The sequence below is a fragment of the Heterocephalus glaber genome, unplaced genomic scaffold, assembly GCF_053883595.1.
Source record: "Heterocephalus glaber isolate CG9 unplaced genomic scaffold, H.glaber_assembly_v1.0 deba00001579, whole genome shotgun sequence".
Lineage (NCBI taxonomy): Eukaryota > Metazoa > Chordata > Mammalia > Rodentia > Bathyergidae > Heterocephalus > Heterocephalus glaber.
In genome coordinates, this window is record NW_028258360.1 from 1,677,126 (window position 1) to 1,697,761 (window position 20,636).

The 20,636-nt window shown below is 44.3% G+C and overlaps 1 protein-coding gene across 8 annotated transcripts in view; it reads right to left on the reverse strand.

Moving 5' to 3' along the window:
- Positions 1 to 1,916: 1,916 nt before the first annotated feature.
- Nalcn (sodium leak channel, non-selective) overlaps positions 1,917 to 20,636 on the reverse strand; it is a 322,796-nt gene continuing 304,076 nt past the window's right edge. For 7 of the 8 annotated variants that reach the window (XM_087193085.1, XM_087193083.1, XM_087193087.1 and 4 more), the window contains 9 exons: positions 19,440 to 19,588; positions 18,505 to 18,598; positions 16,795 to 16,927; positions 16,005 to 16,120; positions 13,368 to 13,525; positions 9,764 to 9,914; positions 8,310 to 8,459; positions 6,062 to 6,179; positions 1,917 to 3,656 (listed from right to left, as the gene is read on the reverse strand). In XM_087193085.1, the coding sequence (XP_087049211.1) occupies positions 3,463 to 3,656; positions 6,062 to 6,179; positions 8,310 to 8,459; positions 9,764 to 9,914; positions 13,368 to 13,525; positions 16,005 to 16,120; positions 16,795 to 16,927; positions 18,505 to 18,598; positions 19,440 to 19,588 (1,263 nt within the window). In that variant the 3' untranslated portion in view covers positions 1,917 to 3,462. Of the gene's footprint in view, positions 3,657 to 6,061; positions 6,180 to 8,309; positions 8,460 to 9,763; positions 9,915 to 13,367; positions 13,526 to 16,004; positions 16,121 to 16,794; positions 17,077 to 18,504; positions 18,599 to 19,439; positions 19,589 to 20,636 lie in introns of those variants that run through there. The other variant, XM_087193086.1, reaches the window with a different exon arrangement.

Below are 20,636 nucleotides of genomic sequence, written 5' to 3' on the forward strand. Positions count from 1 at the left end.
TGTTGCAAGTCAGCTGAGACTAAGCCCATCCAGATATTGTGAACCACTCAAAGAAGTGAAGTGAATAAATTCACTCCTCTGCTTTTTAAAACACAAGATATAAAACTAGGGGCTCTGAGAGGGTGTGAAACCCATCAGAAATTATAGGGAGTAACCAGTAAATTCAGGACTTGGAAAATAGGACACACTCCAAAACTCCTGATCTTTGCTTCATACTGACATTTGCCAAACTGGGTTCCTTTCAGCACTAGGATGGCTTGGGCTATTGTTGGGATTGGAGTGAGTTTAAGGTGTGTATTAGTCTTCTAGGGCTGCTGTAACAAACTATCACAAACTGGGCAGTTTGAAATAATGGAAATTTATTTTCTTATAATTTGGCTGGGCAGTGTTGGCAGAGCCATGCTCCCTCTGAAGCCCAGAGGGTGGATCCTTCCATGTCCCTTGGAGTTTCTGGTGGGCCAGGAGGTTCTTGGTTTGTGGCGATATTAATCCATTCTCTGCTTCTGACTTCATGGGCCATCTTCCCTGAGAGTCAGAGTCTCTATTCTCAGTGTTCCCGGATTGATGACCCACCCCACTCTAGTATGAGCCCATCATAACTTAACTCATTACCTCTGCAAATGCCCTATTTCCAAATAAAGTCACAGTCACTGTGTGAGGGGTTAGAACTTCAACATATCTTTTGGGGGACACAGTTCAATTTGTAATAAAAGGTCAGGAGACTCCATGTAGATAGGGTTCTCACCTTCACCCCTATTTCCACCAGGGCTGTGCTATCATTGGTTCATGAAGTTTTAGGATCCCTTCAAAGAGTTTCTTTGAGGAAGTGTTCCACCGCTAAACAATAGATTGAAAATTACGAATCTACAGTATGCCACTGCAATAAACAGACAGGCAAACATATCATTCAACTCACTTAGAAACCACTTTTGTATAAGGATTTATAATAGTGCCTTTTCTTCTATGTGGCCTTATCCTATTCAACATGTGCAGGGCAGCTATAGTCCCATTTGTGCTGTGCTGGTGGGCATGGGTCTGGAAGCGCCAGTAAGAACAAAGTGAATGGCACTGGCCTGGCCATTCTGTCCCCCTCCTTTCCCTCTGAGTCCCTTGATTGTCCATGGGCAGTGCCTGTGTGGTCTGTTCTTTCCTGGGGGCTCTGCCTCAGCTCTGCTGCCCCTGAGGCTTTCTGGTCCCCATGGACCCCACACCTCTTTTAATTAATGGCAGTGGGTGGCACGCGGACAGAATTGTTGTAGTAGCTGGCCTCCCTAAAGACCAGGGAATATTGTGGCCTTAGTTTTCCCATCTGTTTCCCCAGGTCACTCAGTATGCTCACTATCAAGGGTTAAGAAAAAATAGGGGGTGGTGGCTATCTTCCCGGGCTGGCCGTCTGCTCCACCTGCTTCAGGAAAAGCATAGAGATGCTTTCTTCCGGGAGTGTTTGCTTCTTTTAATTGAACATGCCAAGGGCTGTGCCTTTAAATGCATTTCAATTCTGTCCTTGCGTCCTTTCAGGATGAACAACAACGATGTCCTCCTGACCATCAGTGGCAGACATTTTGGGAAGGGCTTGGTGGTCTTGTAGGAATGAAGCTGCCTCACTCACATGTAATGAGGCAAGAAAGGGGACCGTGTTTTTGTGCAGCACTAGTGCAGACCTGTGCCCTGGCCGCGGAAGTGCCTTCTCTACTTCACTGGAGCTTTCAAAGGCACGGGATAGTCAGTCACACAGCTTGATCCGCACAAATAGAAAAGGAACATTCTGCCTCCGCTGAAATGAATACCAGGGACAGAGTTTCTGCCAAACAATTATGGACCGAATATTCACTCCAGGGTGTGCAAAGTGCCAGCCACCGAGTACTACCCCCAACACCAAGAGAAAGTTTCGAAATAAGCATCAGTTCAGTGTAAAGTATTTTATAAATTCAATATTTATTTTACTTTTTTATTTACAAAAAGTAAGCTCCAAATGAACATAAAACCCAGTAAAATCATTTTGACTGTGCAGACCTGCATTGCTCATTATCTTGTAGTCACACATAACCATGTAGACAATCAATAGTCACCACAATGCTACAGTTGTGATACAGGGAAATGTGGCATTTGGCTATTTGAAGAATGTTAAATAAAGAAAATAAACCTGGGAGTTCAAAGAGTCTTAGATAATCAGTCTGATAAAAAATAACCTAACCAGCAAGTCTCTAGTTAGTAATAAAATTGTTAAAGGCCCGAACCCACTTTCGTTTGATTGATCCAGCCAAGAGTCCAATGGTACTTTGCAATCATTTTGCATTTCTAATTTTCCCTGAGGACATGGGCCACTGGCATGCTAGAAAATTTAATTAACTTGCCAAATACCAAATCTTCAGAGTAAGATTTTGGAGGGCGCCGTGATTTTCATAGGTGATTCTGACAGTGGGGGACTCATTCTGAATCTAAGTAACAGTGCATTGGGAGCAAGCCACATATCTCTGCCGATTTAAAAATCTTCACACCTTGGAAACTAAGGTAAGAAATGAAGCCAGTGAAAACATCACACATGCAAGGATTTTTTAAATAACTTGAGGGATATTATTTTACTCTTTTTGCTAGATTTTGTTATTAAAAGGCTTTTAAAGAAACACCATGTTTGTACCACCATGTCCACAAGTTATCTATCTACAGGATTGTTTTATACCAATTAACATCATGGATCAGTGTCTTTGCCTGGGACCTGCACATGTAATTTTCTTGGAAGCAGATGGCAATTACGTTGGAATAACTAAAGACAGAAATCCATTTGTTCTCATCTCTGAGTATCTTGTGTATATTTTTAAAAATTACAGGAGAAAAAGAATATTCTTTTAAAATTCAGAATCTGTAGTTTGTGAAACTACTCTCATTTTGGCATGAGCTCAGTGCTGACCTTTTCAGATCAATCATAAATAATAAATTCTCCCAAGAGAAATATTTCTAGAGGAAACGGAAAAAAGTGAACTAAAGCTACAAGTCCTGTACTGTGAACTTTAGTCTCCCGGGGCTTAGCACTCTTTTGGGGGGTGGTAATAATGCACAAGAGCACACATAAATGTATACTTTAGTTCACATAGGACATATGAAGTTATTGAATGATTTACATCTGTGGTTGGTGTAGTTTCTATTATCAATACTGTCATTACACAATTTTTTTCTTTTTTCTTTATCTTTCTTTCTTTGCGGTGCCTGCAATTGAACACAGGGGTTTGCACATGCTAAGCTAGTGATCCACCACTGGCCTACACCTTCCACCCCAAATTTTCTTGAATACATAATAATATTACATCAGACACATAGGTTGGACAGACCAATTTTGATGCCTTGCTATGATGGAACAAACACGGATTTTAAAGAGTCTTGTGCCAGTTGGAACTAAATCATATATCAATTACAGACTGCTCACTGGACAATTAAGGGAAAATATCACAAAACAGTTTTCACCATCTAAATATCTAAAAGATCGTCTTCACTTTCGTCACTCTCCACAGTCAGCTGCCTCGTCCACCACTTCTTGACCTCGGAGCCACAGGAAGCCGTGTCCGTCATGGGACTCACCTTGCATACGACAGACTTCATCGTTGTCCTCCCTCCAAACCGTAAGTTGACCGAAGACACCGAATGGCTAATTGGTTTGGGGGCTGTGGAATTAAGAAGAGTCCTGTGAGCAAGCTGGTGTCACTTCATTTTTCGAAACCATTCCTGGAAACTGTGATGTGCAATCAGTAACACTGGGTTCCCAAGCCCTAGCCCTGGATGTTAACTAAGAAACCTTTCCAGCGTTTGGCTGTTTATAATATATTTAAAAGTCATGGTCATAGACAACTAATAACAGTACTTGGAAAAGTAATGCTCCTTGCGCCTCTCACTGAGATAATTATGAAAACTAGAAAATCACTAGAAGTTCCATTTTGGATAAACAGAAGTGTCATTAGTTGGTATTAATTAGTGTATGCATATGAAGAAAAAGAAGGGACAGTGTAGTTAATGGGAAGGTCGAGGAGGTGGTTAGGAGGGCTTGCAAAGAAGGAGGTGGCTCAGGTTTCCCACAGTCCTGATCTTGGGTCCTACCTCTGTCGTAGGTACCCAGCCACAGGCAAGTTCACATCTCTGAACCCAAGTGCTCTCCATTGAAAAATGAAGAGAATGCAAATGTCCTCATTGTACTATTGTACAGATTAAAATACATTCAATGAGATGACTTAAGAAGGTGCATAGCATGACACAGGTACATTATTGGTCCCCTTAAGATGCTCTTTTGACTTCCCTTTGCCTCCTCAAACTCAGTGTGTCGCCAGTAGCAAGTCTCTTTGGTTACTGCCATTTTTTACACTGGTCTTACCTAGGCATGGACCACTGGAGGGATTTTTGACAACATAATTTTTTAAAAATCCAATGAAGTCAACACCAACGATGGAACATTGTCTCCCAGATCATCTCTCCTATCTATTCTTGTGGGACTGGGACCTCCAGCTTGGTCATGACTACAGTAATATCCTCCAGCTTATAATCTGCCTCTAGACACTGCCATAGACAATTAGCTCTCCCCAAAGCATGGATTCCAAATGTCACATCTTGCTCAGAAAACATTGCTGGCTTCTAATTGCCTACAGGAGGGAAGTGAAAGTTCTTGGTCTGTCATTATAGGTTTTTCATGTCATGGCCCCACCATCTACTCAGTCTTGTTTCCCATCAGTCCTGGATTTATTTGAACTGGGAAGCATCTAGGTCATTTGTGATCCCTGAATAGTAAACTCTCAGATGTGAAAACAGACAATATCTTTGGTGGTTACATTAATTAGGATCCACTAAACATCTCTAGTTACAAAATGTAAGTTGTGCTCTCATTGCTTTGCGGAGCACAAATGATGTAGAACACCTCCTATCAACTCATTTGGATAGTGTTGAAGTTGGGGTGCAGTTAAAAAGCATGATGAGCCCTGCTTCACCCTGACTTGGTCCTCTGTAGAGGGCACCATAGGCAGGGGACACTGGGGTGTGCAGGGCATTGCTGTCCCTTCTTCCATGCCTCTAATGCAATTATCTGGGCTTTTTGAAACCCTAAATTTCTTTAGAACAAAATTCTCTTGCTCAGTCAGTGAAGCAAGGAAAATAATACAATTATGAGGACTAAATGAGGGAACATAAGCGATGCACTTAGAATGGTGATTGGTATACAGACAGTGTTACATTAGTTTGTCATTGTTGTTGTTGTTATTATTATTACTTAGTTAAATGGCAGACTACATGAAGATGGTGACCTGCTCAGTACCTATCTCGACATACGCAAGTATATACTGAAATAAAGTAGGGGCCTGTGGCATTTTCTGAATTTTTCTGTCTGTTCATTCCTTTTCAGAACTAACAGAAACTTGGCCCACATTGCAATGTCTTGAAAGCGCAGAGACACCATTGGAAACCTCCTCCTTTCTTTCTGGATCTTGGTTATGACAGTTCACTTTGTTCACAGACCCTGCCCTCCCAGCCATGGGAGCTGAAGATTAGGGTGAGTAGAGTTACATTCAAAGAAGTTATTTGGAGGAGAATAGTTTTGGTAAGGGGATACATTTGTGACTGGCTCACTATCTGTAAATAACTGAAAAGAGACCCTGTTATAGTTCAGAACTGATCTGTGCCCCAAGGCCCTCGATTCCCACTTGGCACTACTGGGAGGAGGTGCAACCCCAAAGAGGTGGGAGTAGTAAGAGGTCTCGGGCTGCAGGGGGTGTGCCCTGGAAGGAGATTATGGGACATGGGTCTTGTCTTTCTCTTTGCTTCCTGGTGGTGGCAGATGAGCAGCTTCCTCTACCATGATATGATGCCTCTCCCAGACCCCAAAGCAATGGGATGACCAGCCATGGACTGAAAACCCCAAAGATTTGAGCCAAACTGTACTGTTCCTCTTTTAAAGTTGATTGTGTCAGGTATTGGCTTATAGCAAGAGAAAGCTAATTCAGACCTGTATTTTGAAATCCAAGACCCAACACAAAGATAGTAAAGATCTTTTAAAGACCCCAATCAGGGAAGAAATGACTGATGCACCCACCCGAGGGCAGACGCCACTGCCCAAACTTCCTCTGGGGCTTCCCAGCATCGCCTGTATCCTGCCGACTTCCCCCTCTATCTGACAGAGTGGGGCTCAAGAGCTGCTGCTGGCTGCTTGTCTGTGTAAGAGAAGAAGTAAGCAGTTATGGCCTTTTCATCTTTTAAAAAAGTATTTTAATTGACACATAACACTTGTACATATTTATGAGGCATGGTACAATCATTCAGTACATGTATACAATGTGTAATGATGAATGAGGGAAATCAGCATTTCCATCTTCTCAAACATTTACCATTTCTATGTACTGGGAACATTTAGGGTCTTCTAGTTATTTTGAAATATATTGGAGATTGTCATTGACTGTAGTTACCCTATTGTGCTATAAAATACCAGGATTTGGAACATGGATGGAACTGGAGGACACTGTATTAAATGAAAAAAGACAGATAGATACCACATGTTCTCATTCCGTTGTGAAAGCTAAAATAATTCTCTCATAGGAGAAGTTCTGGCTGTTTCTTAACACTGTCCTTCTCACTGCTCCCACTGGTCTGGAGCTTTCTTTTCTTGTATGAAAGAAAGAAACAAGGTGGGAAAACAAATGGGAAGAATAACCGGGATGCACTGTGCCCACAAGAGGGAAAGGAAACGTGAATTTGGGTAAAAAGAGTCAAGGAAAGCCACCGAGGTGTGTCTGCCTGGGGCAACAGGAGACCGCTTTGGAGGAGGCACCTCCTCTTGGGGATTCCTGGGTAGCCCCAGCCCTTCATTCCTCCACTCCTGAGGATGCTGCTGACCTTCCGTACCCAGGCAGGGACGGTGGCACTGAAGCAAGGGAGGGCAGTGGGACTGGCTGGATCTAGGGCACTGGGCCTTTGCCAGGCTGGAGGTCAGAACCTGGAGCTCCAGAAAAGCGTATCTACAGGCAGGGACCTCTGTGAGGTCCCCGGAGGATTCAGCTGATGACAGCCTAACACTGAAGACCTCCTGACGCTTCCCCTGCCTCTGCTTCACCCAGCGACTTCCTCTTCCCTAACCAATGCCTCGGCCTTCACATTGCCTCAGAATTCCCTCTTGGCTTGCCAGATATCTCTCTAGTTTTTTAAAAAGTCTAAACCAGACAGCTCGGCAATCATCACCATCCCTGCTCATTGGCCCTGTTTCACTGTGTGTTCAGACCTCACCTGGCCCTCACAGGAGGCACTGCCAGCCATCCTCAGGAGAGACCCAGGCCGGGGCCCCTGTCCATGCCTCCTCCTCCCCTCTTTGCTGCCACCCCAGTTATGTGGATTGAGTTTGGAAATGAAGATATGCTGTGTTTTAGTAACTAAAAGCTCCTCAATCCATCATCCTGAATTCCATATGCTCTTCCAATGCCCAACTAAGGAAGGAAGAGTCCTCATCGAGTGCATTACTGAGCAAAACTGAAAACCAAGTGCAAACATTTTCAGTAACACAAAGTTAGCAAGTTTATATGACTTGCTGAGGGGAAGAAAGCAGGTAGGGCAGAGCTTCATGTGACCTGTCCTCTCCGGAGGCACGTAGTATTTCCAGACTCAGATTCAGCCCTTGGATGTGATGTTAACTTTTTAGACAAAAATCCAAAGAACCCCCCTCCCTGACAAAAAAAGAAGAAAGAAAACCACAAGACAACAGATGGACAGACAACAAGTCCCGGGAGCACTACAGCATTCAGGGCACTGATGATTTTTAGGATTCATGTGTTATAGCTTGGATCTTGAATGTACCCCAAAGACTTGATATAGGAAGTGGCAGAACCCTCAGGAGGTGGGTCCTCAGTTGAGGAAGTCAGGTCTCTGGCAGATGCCCTTGAAGAGGATATTGGGAGCCTGCATCCTCTGGTCTCTCTTTCTTCCTGGCTACCCCAAGATCGGCAGCTCCCCTGGACACCCACTCCTGCTACCTCTCCACAGGCACAAAACAACAGGCCAACCACTCATGTGCTGAAATCTCCAAATAAACCTTTCTGCCCTCTGCATTGATTACCTCAGGTATTTTGTCTTGGTGTTAGAAAGCTGACTGATATCACACAAGTCAGAATCTTTTGATTCTGAATCCTGAATGACAAAGACACAATTATGATCTGGATCCACATGTTCTGACCATTTCGGTTTGTTTCAGTGAAAAAAAGTCCTCAGAGAAATATTGCTACCTTGGTTGAAATGCTTCTGAGACCAACTGTTTTAAATCACAGGACATCCCAGGGTGTAGGACTCTGGGCCCCTACCTCGGGTTGCATGTTGTGGTCCTGGCTGCTGGCATTTGTGTCCTCGCTTGGCTGGGTGGTCTCGATGCTGGGAGGGTTCAGGAAGCGGCTCAGCTCCTGCTGCTGGCTCTCCCGAAGGCTGTGGATGATGCTGCAGGACTGCTGCTGTTTCTGCAGGAAGATGCTGCCCCTTCAGGAAGGGAAAGGGGAGCCCAGCACCCCCTCCTCGGCCCACCCAAGTCCCACTCTCCTCTCCTCTCCAAACGCCTCTGGGATGGGCGGCATCTTAGGAACTTCCGAACCAGGGTCTCGAACTAGTTCCAATGGTGACTTAGACTGACACAAGAGGGCTTAGAGGTTTAGGAACTGCCTTCCCATCCCTTCTCATTTGCATAACAATTAGTTGTGCTCATTGCTATCACCTTATGTTTTATTTAAAATCACTAATTTGGGTGTTCTATTTTTCCCTTCTTATTTTATTCTCTGCTCACTAAACCCACACCCTCCCTTTCCTGCAAAGAGCAGGAGGCAGAGAGCCTTGGGTGACGGAGGGAACCTTGGTGCCTGTCTCGGTTCTGGACCCAGTAGGCTGGCCCAGTAGGCCAGTGCACTGGGCCAGTTCATCTTGGCACTTCCTGAAGCCAGGAATCCCGTTCCCTTCGAGGAGGACAGGCTGGTCCCTGGAGCTAGCCGAGTCCCCAGAGGACCAGCTGGGACAGGGCCACAGGGGGCAGTTGGTCTCATTAGAGGAGACTGGGGTATTTCTTCCCTTCAAGGACCCTCCTTCCTCCAACAGAAATGTCTATTTCTGTAGTACGACGTCTTTCTGAAGAGCAGGACAAAATAAATCTTACGCAAACATTAGGATACATTAAATGCGTAGTGATTAGTTTGATCTTTTCTATGTGTGAAGAATAAGTCAAAAACATTCATAAAAATAATTACCTAAAAAAGATACTCACTGCAACACATATATGCCCACATAGTACATGTTCATTAATTTAGAAGTTAGAGGCGCTTACAAACGTGTAGGTCAGGAAACAGCGGACAGATCATTAAAATCATTTGAGAGATGGCCTCTAGAGACCAAACATCATCGATGGATTGCAGGACTTTTAGCAGCAATTTAAAAGTAATTTTGTAAATTCAGACTCAGTAGATATTTGAGAGCATTTCATAAATGGTGATCATACATATTCTAATATCATTAAGTTGCTGTTTAAACCTTCACGTAAGATAATAAAGATGTGATTCATCAGAGCCACATTACAGACTCTGGTCAAGAGAAGGAGGCTGGGCTCGGTGCAGAGTAAGGGTTTGCAGCAGTATCTGCCAGCCTCAGTGGGTGCAGGGGCCACAGTGTAAAGGAGCCCAACTGGTGGCGATGGCTCTGGGCCGCGGTCAGGGAGCGCTTTCCCTTCGGCCCGCCTCCTCCGCGGGTGGGGACGCAAGCCACGTCCTTGCGGTTCACTCACGGCCCGGATGCGCTTCAGGCACTTCTTGAGCCACATGCGGATGGTCTGCTTGGCCACCTCTTCCTCGATGGTGTACTCCAGCTGCTCCCTGGCCAGGAGCTCCTCCAGCTGCAGGCTCTTCCGGATGTCCACGGAGCGGTAGGAGAGCATGCTACGGGGAAGCACAGCAGGGCTCAAGTGACTGCCGAGCGGTTGACGCTCAGGGGTGGCAGAGACCAGACAGGAAGTCGCTCAACCCGACCAGTGCAGCGATTTGATGTCACCCCTTACTAGTTGGGTGACTTGGGCTGGTTACACCTCTGTGTCTTGCTCCCTAGTCTGTAAAACGAAAACAATCTTGGTACCTGTCTGGCCGAGTGATGAACGAGTTAGTACTTTGTGGGACATTTATAGCAGTGAGTGCATCTAAGCGCTTGTCCAACAAAAGATCCAGACTACGCAGTGCTCTACCTTTGCAGCTGCCTAAGCGCAGACTCTGGGCCTTTCTCTGCAAACGGAAGACTGCTCCCTCCATGCTGCCTTCACAGTTATCTCCAACTGGAGATGGTTAACATGCCTGCCTATGTCCTGCAGGCCTCTCCCCCATTTCCCGCTCAGTTTGTCTCATTTATACCTCTGTATCTTCCTCACTTCTTTCGAGGCTACAAAGCCAGGGCTGAATGTTGATTCCCATTTAGCCCATGGCTCAAATGGCCCAAAAAGTAGTGAGTGAAGCTAACGCAGCTGCCAGGTCGCATCAAGTGCGAGGGCAATAAGGTGACTCACAGCACGTCAGGGTTGAGGGTCCCCAACCAAAGGAGCACACAGCCCCTTCTGGCAGTGCTGTATGGCCTGTGCAACCTCAGAGTCCCAGATTCTGTGAGCTCAGGGTCAATGCTGGAGCCCAAATTACAGCATGGAGTCTCTGGAGCTCTGGGCCATTGGCCTTCGCTTCTTTGTTAAGTTTTTGCCCACCCTAGAGGGAAAAAGCTCATTAGCTCTTCTCTTCAGCCCTCAACTCATCAAGAGTCTCATCCTTCTGAACTGTTTGTTTCATGCACTGGGCCAGAGGAATAGGAAGGGGACAAAGCCACCACTACAGGCTTTGGCTGGGTCCCTTTCTATTATGAGATGTGATCAGAATAAATGTAAATGTTTAAATTTAAGCAATATTGCAGTAAACGCCACATGACCATTAACTCCCCTCACAGTATTCCTCCTCGCGTGGAGCACACTTAGCCCATCATTCTTTCCACTTTCTGAAGCAGGTCTGGAATCCTCTTTCATGAGGGTCTTTACAAGGCGTGATCAAAATGGTGAATGCCCCTGCTTGACTCCCATCCAATGGAAAGCCAGGCTGGTAAGAGCATTACCACGTCCCCATCTACTTATTCACCAGGTGTGACACTGTGCAACCTCTGGCTCTTTTCCAAAGTCAAAATGAGCGTGAAAGGTAAACATTTTAAATTGCTTCAGGACATCAAGGCAGCCACAACGGTACAACTAAAGACGCTCATGAAAGAGGACTTTCAGAGCTGCTTCAGAAAGTGGCAAGAATGATGGGATGAGTATTTTTGAAGTAAGGAGGAGTATTCTGAGGAGGGGGGAAGGCCAATGTGTCTTTTACAGTAATACACGTTTTGCTTTGGCTTTTGAGACAGGGTCTCACTTTGTAGTTCAGGCTGGCCCTGAACTCACTATGTAGCCCGGGCTGGCCTCGAACTCATGGTGATGATTCTCCTGCCTCAGCCTGGCAAGTGCAGGTGTGCAGCACCTATAATATATTTTTAAAATTTAAATATTCTCTTTATTTTTCCAACACACCTGGTGGATGCACCTCTGTGCTCCAGAGAGGTTAAAGGTTAATTATTAATGACAACAGCGTGTCTACATGTCACACATCGAATCTAAAAATTTAGCGTTAGGAGGAAAGACTGATGTTCTGAGCGAGACGACACTCTTTGTTATCCATCTGTATTTTCCATCCCATCTTTTTCTGCTTCTTAGCATATCCACAGGAGAAGTGAATCATGGGAGGCAAAATTCATAACTTCAGAACTTTTCCCAGGTCCCTCCTGTTTTGACCTGATCTCTTTTCATCTTCTAGCCCCAAGGGTTTTTCTGTGTACCTGGATTCTTCCAAAATTGGTGACAGAATATCCACCACTTATCAGGCACTTGCCACATGATCAAAATAGCTACTGCTAGCAATAATTTCTTTCTAACATTTTTTTTTAAAAAGTTCTTTTAACTTTTTCTGTGGCATCCACCCCTCTGGCAGGGGAGCCCATGGGAGCATTTCTTAGAATAATGTTTTAAAGGCATGTCATGAAACACACATTATTACCAAGGAAATCCACTATGTTGAAACACAGTTCCAAATTAGCTTCTTTACAAAAGTGATGATATGGTAACGTAAGTGCTTCTTTATTGTTTCACTAGGTAATAACATCTAACTGAGGTCAAGTGACTTCTAAGTACTGGTGAGCATAAATGATATTTTAAGATGCCAGTCAAGCAGGCAGTTACATGATCTAAAGGTCTCTATGATTTCTGCTAGTGACAAGACATAGATATTGTTAATGCTATTGTTTGTTGCCTAACTTCACCATTAGGGAAATGTTGCATTTCTGGGAGCAATTATTAAAAATAAAAATATTCTCAGACATAGACATTTGCTCTTCAAGCCAATAAATGCACGTGATGTTGAACAACAACAAAAAAATCATTGTTTTCCTTTGCAAGTCATAGACTTACAAATTTTATTGAGGGGCTCCTGTTTAAGAAGCTATTATGAGTCAAATATTTCCCCTCAAAATAGATATAGTGGTATCCTAACTCTCAGTATCTCACGATTTGATCTTATTTGCAAAGAGGACTCAGCAGATGTCATTAGTCTGCATGGGGTCACACCAGAGCACGTGGGGCCCTGATCCAACATGACTGGTGTCCTTCTAAAAGGAGGAACTTGGCTAAAGATACACAAGGAAAACACTGTGTGTGGATCAAGACGAGCCCAGGGCGCTGCTTCTATAAGATAAATATTGCCAAGAAGTCACTAAAAGCTGGGGAGAGGCCTGTGCCCCTGCCGCCTGAAGAAACCAACAGCCCCTGAAGAAACCAACCCTGCCAACATTGTGCCCTTAGCCCTCTGGCCTCCAGAACCAAGAGAAGTCAGCCACTCAGTGGACAGCACTGTGTCACAGCAGCCCTAGGGACCACTACTACAGAGGTCTCAGAGGGAAGGAAAGGCACTGACCAAGCGCAGGCGTCACGGAGGGGCCTGGCAGAAGCTTCCAGAGGTGCCTGAGGGAGGGGATCTGATCAGCCCCACCGCTGCCACAGGCCAGGCACCCGTGAGCGGGGGCTTCGCTCTTCCAGAGGATTCCCTCACCCTAGAATGCAGAGGCCGGACCTCACTGGCGATGCTCATCAAGGGGCAGTGAGTCCTGGAGCCACTTCATGCCCGGGAGGGAGGCGTAACCCCACTTTATAGGCACGGCCATGTGGCCTTGTGGGTTCTGGACGGACTTGTTGATCACGCTCACGAGGCCTCTGAGGACCACAGCTCTGGTCTCTGGCCCGCACCCAGCTCTGTCGCCCCGGCGGTGAAACTCGCGCGTACCTCAGGACGTCGTGGAAGGTGACGTCGCCGCCGCTGTGCAGCCTCTCCATCTCGTAGCACATGTGCTTGAACAGGAGCTTGTCCTTGTCGAGGTCCACCTCCAGCCGCCCTCGCAGCAGCCGCAGCAGGAACTTCACACGGAACGTGGGGATCACGCCCTGAGGGCAGAGCACAACCCGGGTCAGACTTCCGGGGCTCCACTTGGGGGTCTCTCTTCATGCCAAAACCCAAGACCAAACAAAACTTGAAACAGGAGCTACTTCTCCAAAGACAGCAGGATTAGCACCAGGAGGGAAGAAAGTCCTTGGCTGGCCTCTTTGGACTGGGGGCGTTACCTGTCCTGGGAGCCACGAGCAGAGTTGAGTCTGCTTGGGCTGCTCCTGCCTACGGGGCACGGGACACGGGACAGGGCGCCCTGTGCAGCCGGGGAGGACAGGAAGCGCCTCTGCTTCCCCTGGAGCTGATGCAGGGGAGCGCACTCCTAGTCCATCCCGTTGACTCAGTTCCTTCTCGCACACGCTGAGCGCTCAGGAATGCGTTTCCGCAGACACGAACAGTGCACCCACGCGTCACTTGGATGCCAGAGCTTCTACATGTGTTTATAGCTGGATGTCCCCCGAGAGCCTTGCGTGCTCACAGGGGGCTTTGGGAAAGGTGACTGGATTACAGGGTTTACAGCTGACCGGCTGTTAGGGAGGGGGCAGAGGCAGGTCACCGGGGGTGGCGGCCGGGAAGGGTTTAGCTCTCTGCTTCCTGTCTGCCGTGAGGTGAGCAGCGTTTCCTCTGCTATGCCCTTCTGCCACGCCATCCTGCCTAGGAGCCAGCTGACTATGGGCTAAAACATACTCCTTTGAGTTGTGGGTGTGAGGTATTTTGTCCCAGCAATGAGGGAAGTGACGAAGACACAGGCACTGTGAGTTCCGCTTCAGTCTTCTGCATGATTAGAACAATGAAACACACGACAGCGATGTTCCCAGCTCTGCCTTCTTTCCGGGTCTAAGTAGCTCTAAAGGCCTCGATACCTTGAAGGCAGCACAGCCGACCACACCAGCCCAGCTATGTTTCTGGATACAACCGGTGACCCTGGCCTCCGGCCGGTCCCTAGCACCCCTGTGTGCCAGGAGTGTGGTCTTCCCTGTGTGTGTCTGACAAGAGCAGGGTCCTGAGGTGACAGCTGAGACAGGAGTGAGCCCAGATATGAGGGAGGAGCTGGGCCAGGTGCCTGCACACAGACCTGCCTCGGGAGAAAGTCCTGACAGAGGGCTACCAAGGAGCGAGAGGACAGAGAAGGCTGTGAGCTGCTGGGCGGCCCTTGTTCAACTTCAGGAAGCCCTGAGGCCTGCTTTGGCCCATTGATCTTCAGCGGCCATCAGTCAGTCTTTCTTTTTTTGGGGGGGGGGGGTACAGGGGATCGAACTCGGATCCTTCCACTTACAAGGCAGGCGGCGGAACCACTGAGCTAAATCCCCGGCCCCAGCCTTGCTTAAAATTGTTTCTGGAACTTACCCAGACCTTTTCACAGTTGAATTTTCCTTATTTTTCAGATGCAAAGCCAAATATCGCTCCTCTGTGAAGGCCTCATGACCATCCCGGCTGAAGCCAGGCTCCACTCCAACTCCCGTCTGCCGTTTCAGCTTTGCCAATGTGCTCAGAACCTCTTGAAATAATATAAACTGACTGTCCCTTACCTGACATGCCAGTGACCAGCATTTCAGATTTTGGATTTTTTTCCAGATATACTTACATATACATAATGAAGTGTATTGGGTGTGGAACCCAAGTCTAAACGTGAAATTCGTGTATGTTTCATATATATAGCCTGAAGGTAAATTCATACAGTATGAGTAAGGAGACTGTGGTTTTACTGCGCCTCATTACACGAGGTCAGGTGTGGGATTTTCCGCTCATGGTGTTATGTTGGAGCATTTCAGATATTTGGATTACAGATGCTCCGCTGGCACTATTACTACTACTATTATGTTACCTGTTATTCTTCATCCCCCCTCATTAGAATGGAAGCTCTTCCTGTTCACTGCTCTATAATCAGGTGCCTAGACCTGAGCGTCAGTGCCTCCCAGGATGAAGAACGGGGAAGAAGAGGGTAAGGACGAGGAGGGGAAGAAAGGGAGGAGAAAAAGGAGAGAAGCTGCTGCTGCTTTGGTTGATTCTGAAATCTTGGGTAAGCTTTGGGGTAAAATATTAACATAGTAACTCAGAAACCATTCAGACCAACTGCTTCCAGAGCCCGCTTAGATAGCTCCTCTGTGTTTGTGCTCAGGATGGCTGCTTGAGGTTGAAGTGATCGTGAAGCTGTAAATACGGTCCCTTTCTTGGCCTCAGTCCCGCCTCCCACCCTGAGCCCAAGGCTCATTCCTTCAGAGTTCCTTGGCTTCCTGTCCTTGCTGACCTCCCGGAAGTCTGAAGAGGATGCTCCTGGCTGGAAAGGACGTGGGGAGGAACTGTTCTGTCCCTTTCTCCTCCTAGCTCCTTAGGCTGAACTGTCAATGACAGCTTTCTGCAATTTGCCAGTGGCCTTTAAAAAGCAACATGCATGAGTTACCAACCACAAGACCGCTGGAACCTCTGAGATTTGTCAGTAGGTTTTTCTGGGGTGGGGCATGAAACAAAGACCTTTACCTCTCTTTTATCATCCACCATATTCCATATGATTTGAAAGTGACGAAGATCATTATAACTTAAAAGCTGGTCCTCCTCAGTGGAATAAAACAAGGAGAAATTCTCTACAATTATGGCTAAAAAAAAAAGCAGAAGAAAAATTCAGAAGTTAGGCAATTAGGCTAATCTGTCATTTTTAAAGAAAAAGTAAAACATCTATTATAAATAATGGATTTTATCACCCATATCATAAAGCCAAATTTTTAAAAGTGCTTTTAGTATGGTTTCCAAATTGGCATGTTTTACACTTGGACTGAGCTGTTTACCTAGTTCTCGCCTTTCCAAAACACAAGGGTCATGCGCACAAACACACATTCTGTGTGTGCAGACATTCGGGCCAGCTGGATCAACCCTTGGTGAAGAGTTCCAGAGCATTTTTTAAAGGTTGTATTTGGTTCTGGGTGCCCCCACAACTGGGTGAACAAAATGTATCTTTCAAAAACAAAAAAATGTGATATTTTGAGGCTATCAAGGTAGTCCTCCCTGAGATTTGTTCAATGCAATCTATGGGAAGAGCTCTTTCGAAATTAATGGTCATAATAAATAGTAAAACTCTCAAAATTGCAATCAACTGTCATTTACATGCTTTTTAAAGGTCTTTCCAACTTCTGCATCAAGAGGCAATAATTTATAATTAATGCCATGAAACACCCGCCCCCAGTAATCCAGGATAATTACTTGAAAATTGTACATAATTACCTAAGTACCTGAGTTTGAAGAGATGAAAAACCATTCAATGAACATCACTTACCTACGAGCAGATTTAGCATGATGTAGGCAATGATGACATAAAATGAACAGAAGTACATCAGTGCTCCTGCATAATTGCCACAGTCTGTTGCCCAGTATGTAAATTCATCTGGAGTGCAGAAAGGAGGCTGAACCTGGGAGATGGTGAGAGAAGAGGGAGGAGAAGGCAAGAGAAGAGAAGAATACAAAATTCCTCCGACAGCACTGTGTGAACAGATTCCTAGCCATACAGACTGTAACTTCAAAGTCATCTTGTAAAAGCCACGTACGTTGGGTGAGTCATCTATAGCAAAAATCCAAAAGAATATTTCATTTATGCTGTGTTTTTGGTGTGGCAGAATCCTAAGCTCACTGCCATTGTTAGAAGCAATTTCATGGCACTATGAAAATGAACTGGTTTACTCTGCTAGATACGCTTCCTGCTACTTCCACTAGCCCCAAGTCCTGAGTAGCCACTATGATCAAATTACAGAAAATCAAATAAAAAGGCATTTAAAATTGTTCTGATTTTACAATTTAGAAAGGTAAACTATGCATAGCAAATACATATTCAAATTGTGTAACAAGTAATCCCCATTCCTGGGGCACCATTATGGGATGTTATGGAACAGCACAAGAGTCAGGTTATTATTCTTTAGGGGCCCGTTAAAATGCCAACACCTCTAAGAAAACGTCCTGGTTTCTTTCAGGCAGAGAGTAGCTTTTTCATCTACATTCCCATAGCATTCTGCTGCTACTTTTACTTACAATTTATTCAATTCTGCCTTGGGTTATATTTGATTTGGTAATTTTGTCTGGTGCATAAAGTTGTGTAGTTCTTACTGTGTGCACGGTTTGTGCCACATGTTTGGGATAGACGGCTAAGAGAGACACAGCCCCTTTGACACTGCTGATAGCGCATGGTGCAACAGGAGGTCCACGTGGCAATTTAAATTTAAATTCATGTTAATTAACATTAAATATAAATAAACCTGATGTAAAATTCAGTTCCTCAAATGCTCAACAGCCACATCTGGCTAATGGTCCCTGAATTGGACAGCCTAGACTTGCACCACTGCAGAAATATCTATAGGACAGCATTAGTCCAGAAAGGGAGGCAGACGGAGCAGATTAATTTCAGCCAATAATTCACTGGAACTGTGGTAGATGCTACAAAAAGGAGATAGAGAGTATTGTAAGAAAATATAACCTGCAGTCTTAGCCTAGGGAAAAATACCAGAAGGAACTAATATTTAAACTGAGATTAGAAGGATGATACAGAACTATCCTGGGGGAGATAGGGTACCGGAGGAAGAGTGGGTCAGAACCCTGGACATCAGCTCCCAGAGGACACCTTGGACTTGAAAATGAGAACGTAGCCTTTGGCCCAGGACAACCAGGGGCTTGGTGAGTATCTGTTGAATGCTATAAATTGAAGAAGTAGAGCTCCCCTATTTGACCGCCACAATGATGAAAGTTGGAGGGAATGAACAATGCCATATAATGTGTATTTGTTAACTAAGACAACAGCTCAAGTGGGGTTAATGAATGTTTTCTTCTGTATATTATTACATTGTAATGAAAAATTGCAGTTCATAGACTAAAAGGTCAGGATATATATTTTGTGTACAAGATCTTGATGCTAACAAGGATGATACCACCATATTGCATTGCCAGGTAGCTTCATGCTGATTCTAAGTTGAGGCATTGATAGTACTGAGGGGATATTTACCATACAGTCATGCATAATCTTGTTCCAGTCTTCACCTGTGACAATTCGGAAGAGTACAGTAATAGCTTTGCCAGCTGAAGAAAAATTTGCATGCCTAATTTAAGAAAAAAAAAAACCAGAATGTGAATAGTATGGTTTGTCGTCATCACTCAGATAGGTAGATTTTGCAGCTGTTTCGGTTGCTACACTACCATTTCCAAAAGTTATGTTCTCTTATTTGTTTGTCTTCAAGTATGGCTATCTGAATAAGTTGCTTCTAGCTGGACCACCAACTGATTACCATTCATCTTGAATGGCTGAGTGAGCAATCTCTGACAACTAAGTGTGATTCATTCATTCACTTGGACTAAGCTATAAAAGAGGAGCCTCCATGTATCAAGTGACAAGTACTTTCTTCAACATGGGACATTTTTCTGTTTGTTTCTTTGTTGTATCAGGACATTTTTTAAAAAATGAGATGTTCCCATAAAAATTAAGACAATCTTTGAAACATACTTTCTGTACCTTAACATCATTTTGATGTTAAACTAACTTTTTTTGATGTTAACTAACTTTCCGTATTTTGCTGAAAAGAAAGCCATTTCAAAATTGCTTTATTCAGAAAAAGTACAGCATTTGGGGGGGCAATAAATGGGTAGGAAAAGTGATGGAATTAGGAGTCATTATTCCTAAGAGTCAATCGAATTATGGATTCTTTTTGTTTTCTTTATTTCTGAATTTTCTAAAAGTTTCCAAAGTAAACAGGCATAACCTTTTCAATTGGAAGAATATCATTTAAAATTTAGGTATTTTATTTTATTTTGATTTCCAAATGATTGCTTCCTTTCTCCTCTTCCCTGGTGTTTAACAAACAAAAAAATCTCTTAAGTCTCTTCCATGATTTTATTATTAAAATGTTTGTCGGTAAGTGAGGAGAAAGATAAATATACACCAACCTGTTAATGTTCTCTCCATACTTCACAGTACCAAATAGAACAACACCAGCAAAAGCGTAGCAGAGTAGCAAGAGGAACATCCCTACTATGATGAAGAAGCTTTTGTACATGCTGACGACCACGGTGAGGAGGAGCATCTTCAGCGTTACCTGGAGTCCAGGAGGGTGTGGTATTCGGGGGAGACAGAGAGGGGAGAGCATAAGCCAGGTGCCATGCCACGGAAGGTCTGGTAGTGAATACTATTTAAGCAGGTTGGCCCTAGACTGACTCTCAAGAATTTATCACTTAAAAGTTGGTTTCTGCTAGGTATTAAATTACATTATCTTAAAACCATCAGGCGTTGAGAAATTCTATTCATACTTTGAACTGTACGCCAAGTTTTTAGCTTCCCATTTTCTCTTCTATTGTTCCCAGTTCTCCACAAAGGGGTACATATTTTGGATTTATGGCAAATAGACTCAATTTACTTTCACAAAAACCAAACCTAAATAATGGCACAGTGCTAAATAACCATAAAATATTAAATATATTGACTATGTGGATTTATGATATATATATATATAGACTATGTGGATTTATGATATATATATATGAAAGAATATTAGTAACAATAAAGAAATAATGTCCCTAAAAAACAAAAACTGTAGGTAAAATGTATGCATGAACATTAACAAAGAAGATATACCAATCTAAAATTATGTACCATAATTGTTCATTAAATATTATTTTTCTTTGCACTAAAGTTACCTTTATTAAATATAAAAACAATACAAATAAAGGCACATCTGGTATGATCATTAGTTTTTATTTTCATGGCCAATATGTTATCTTTGATTGATAATTGTGTTTACCTTGCAAATATGAAGAACAAATTAAGCAATATAAATAGTAGGAATCATATCACAAGATAATTAAACTAGTAATTTGCTTTAATATTTAATATTTTTAATCTTGACTTTATGTCACTTGTCTCCTTGTTTCCTATTTCTATCTTTTATTTTGCTCTTTATTTATACTTTGGGTTTCTCACGCAAGAGAAATCATGTGATTTATTTCACTTAACATTACTGGTCTCCAGGTGCATCTGTCATTTAATAATCTGCGGGCTACAGCTACACACACTCAGGCCAGCTGAAGTCTGCTGGCCACTGCACGTTCTTCAGCGCACAGGTGACCTCCGATAGGATTCTTCACTGC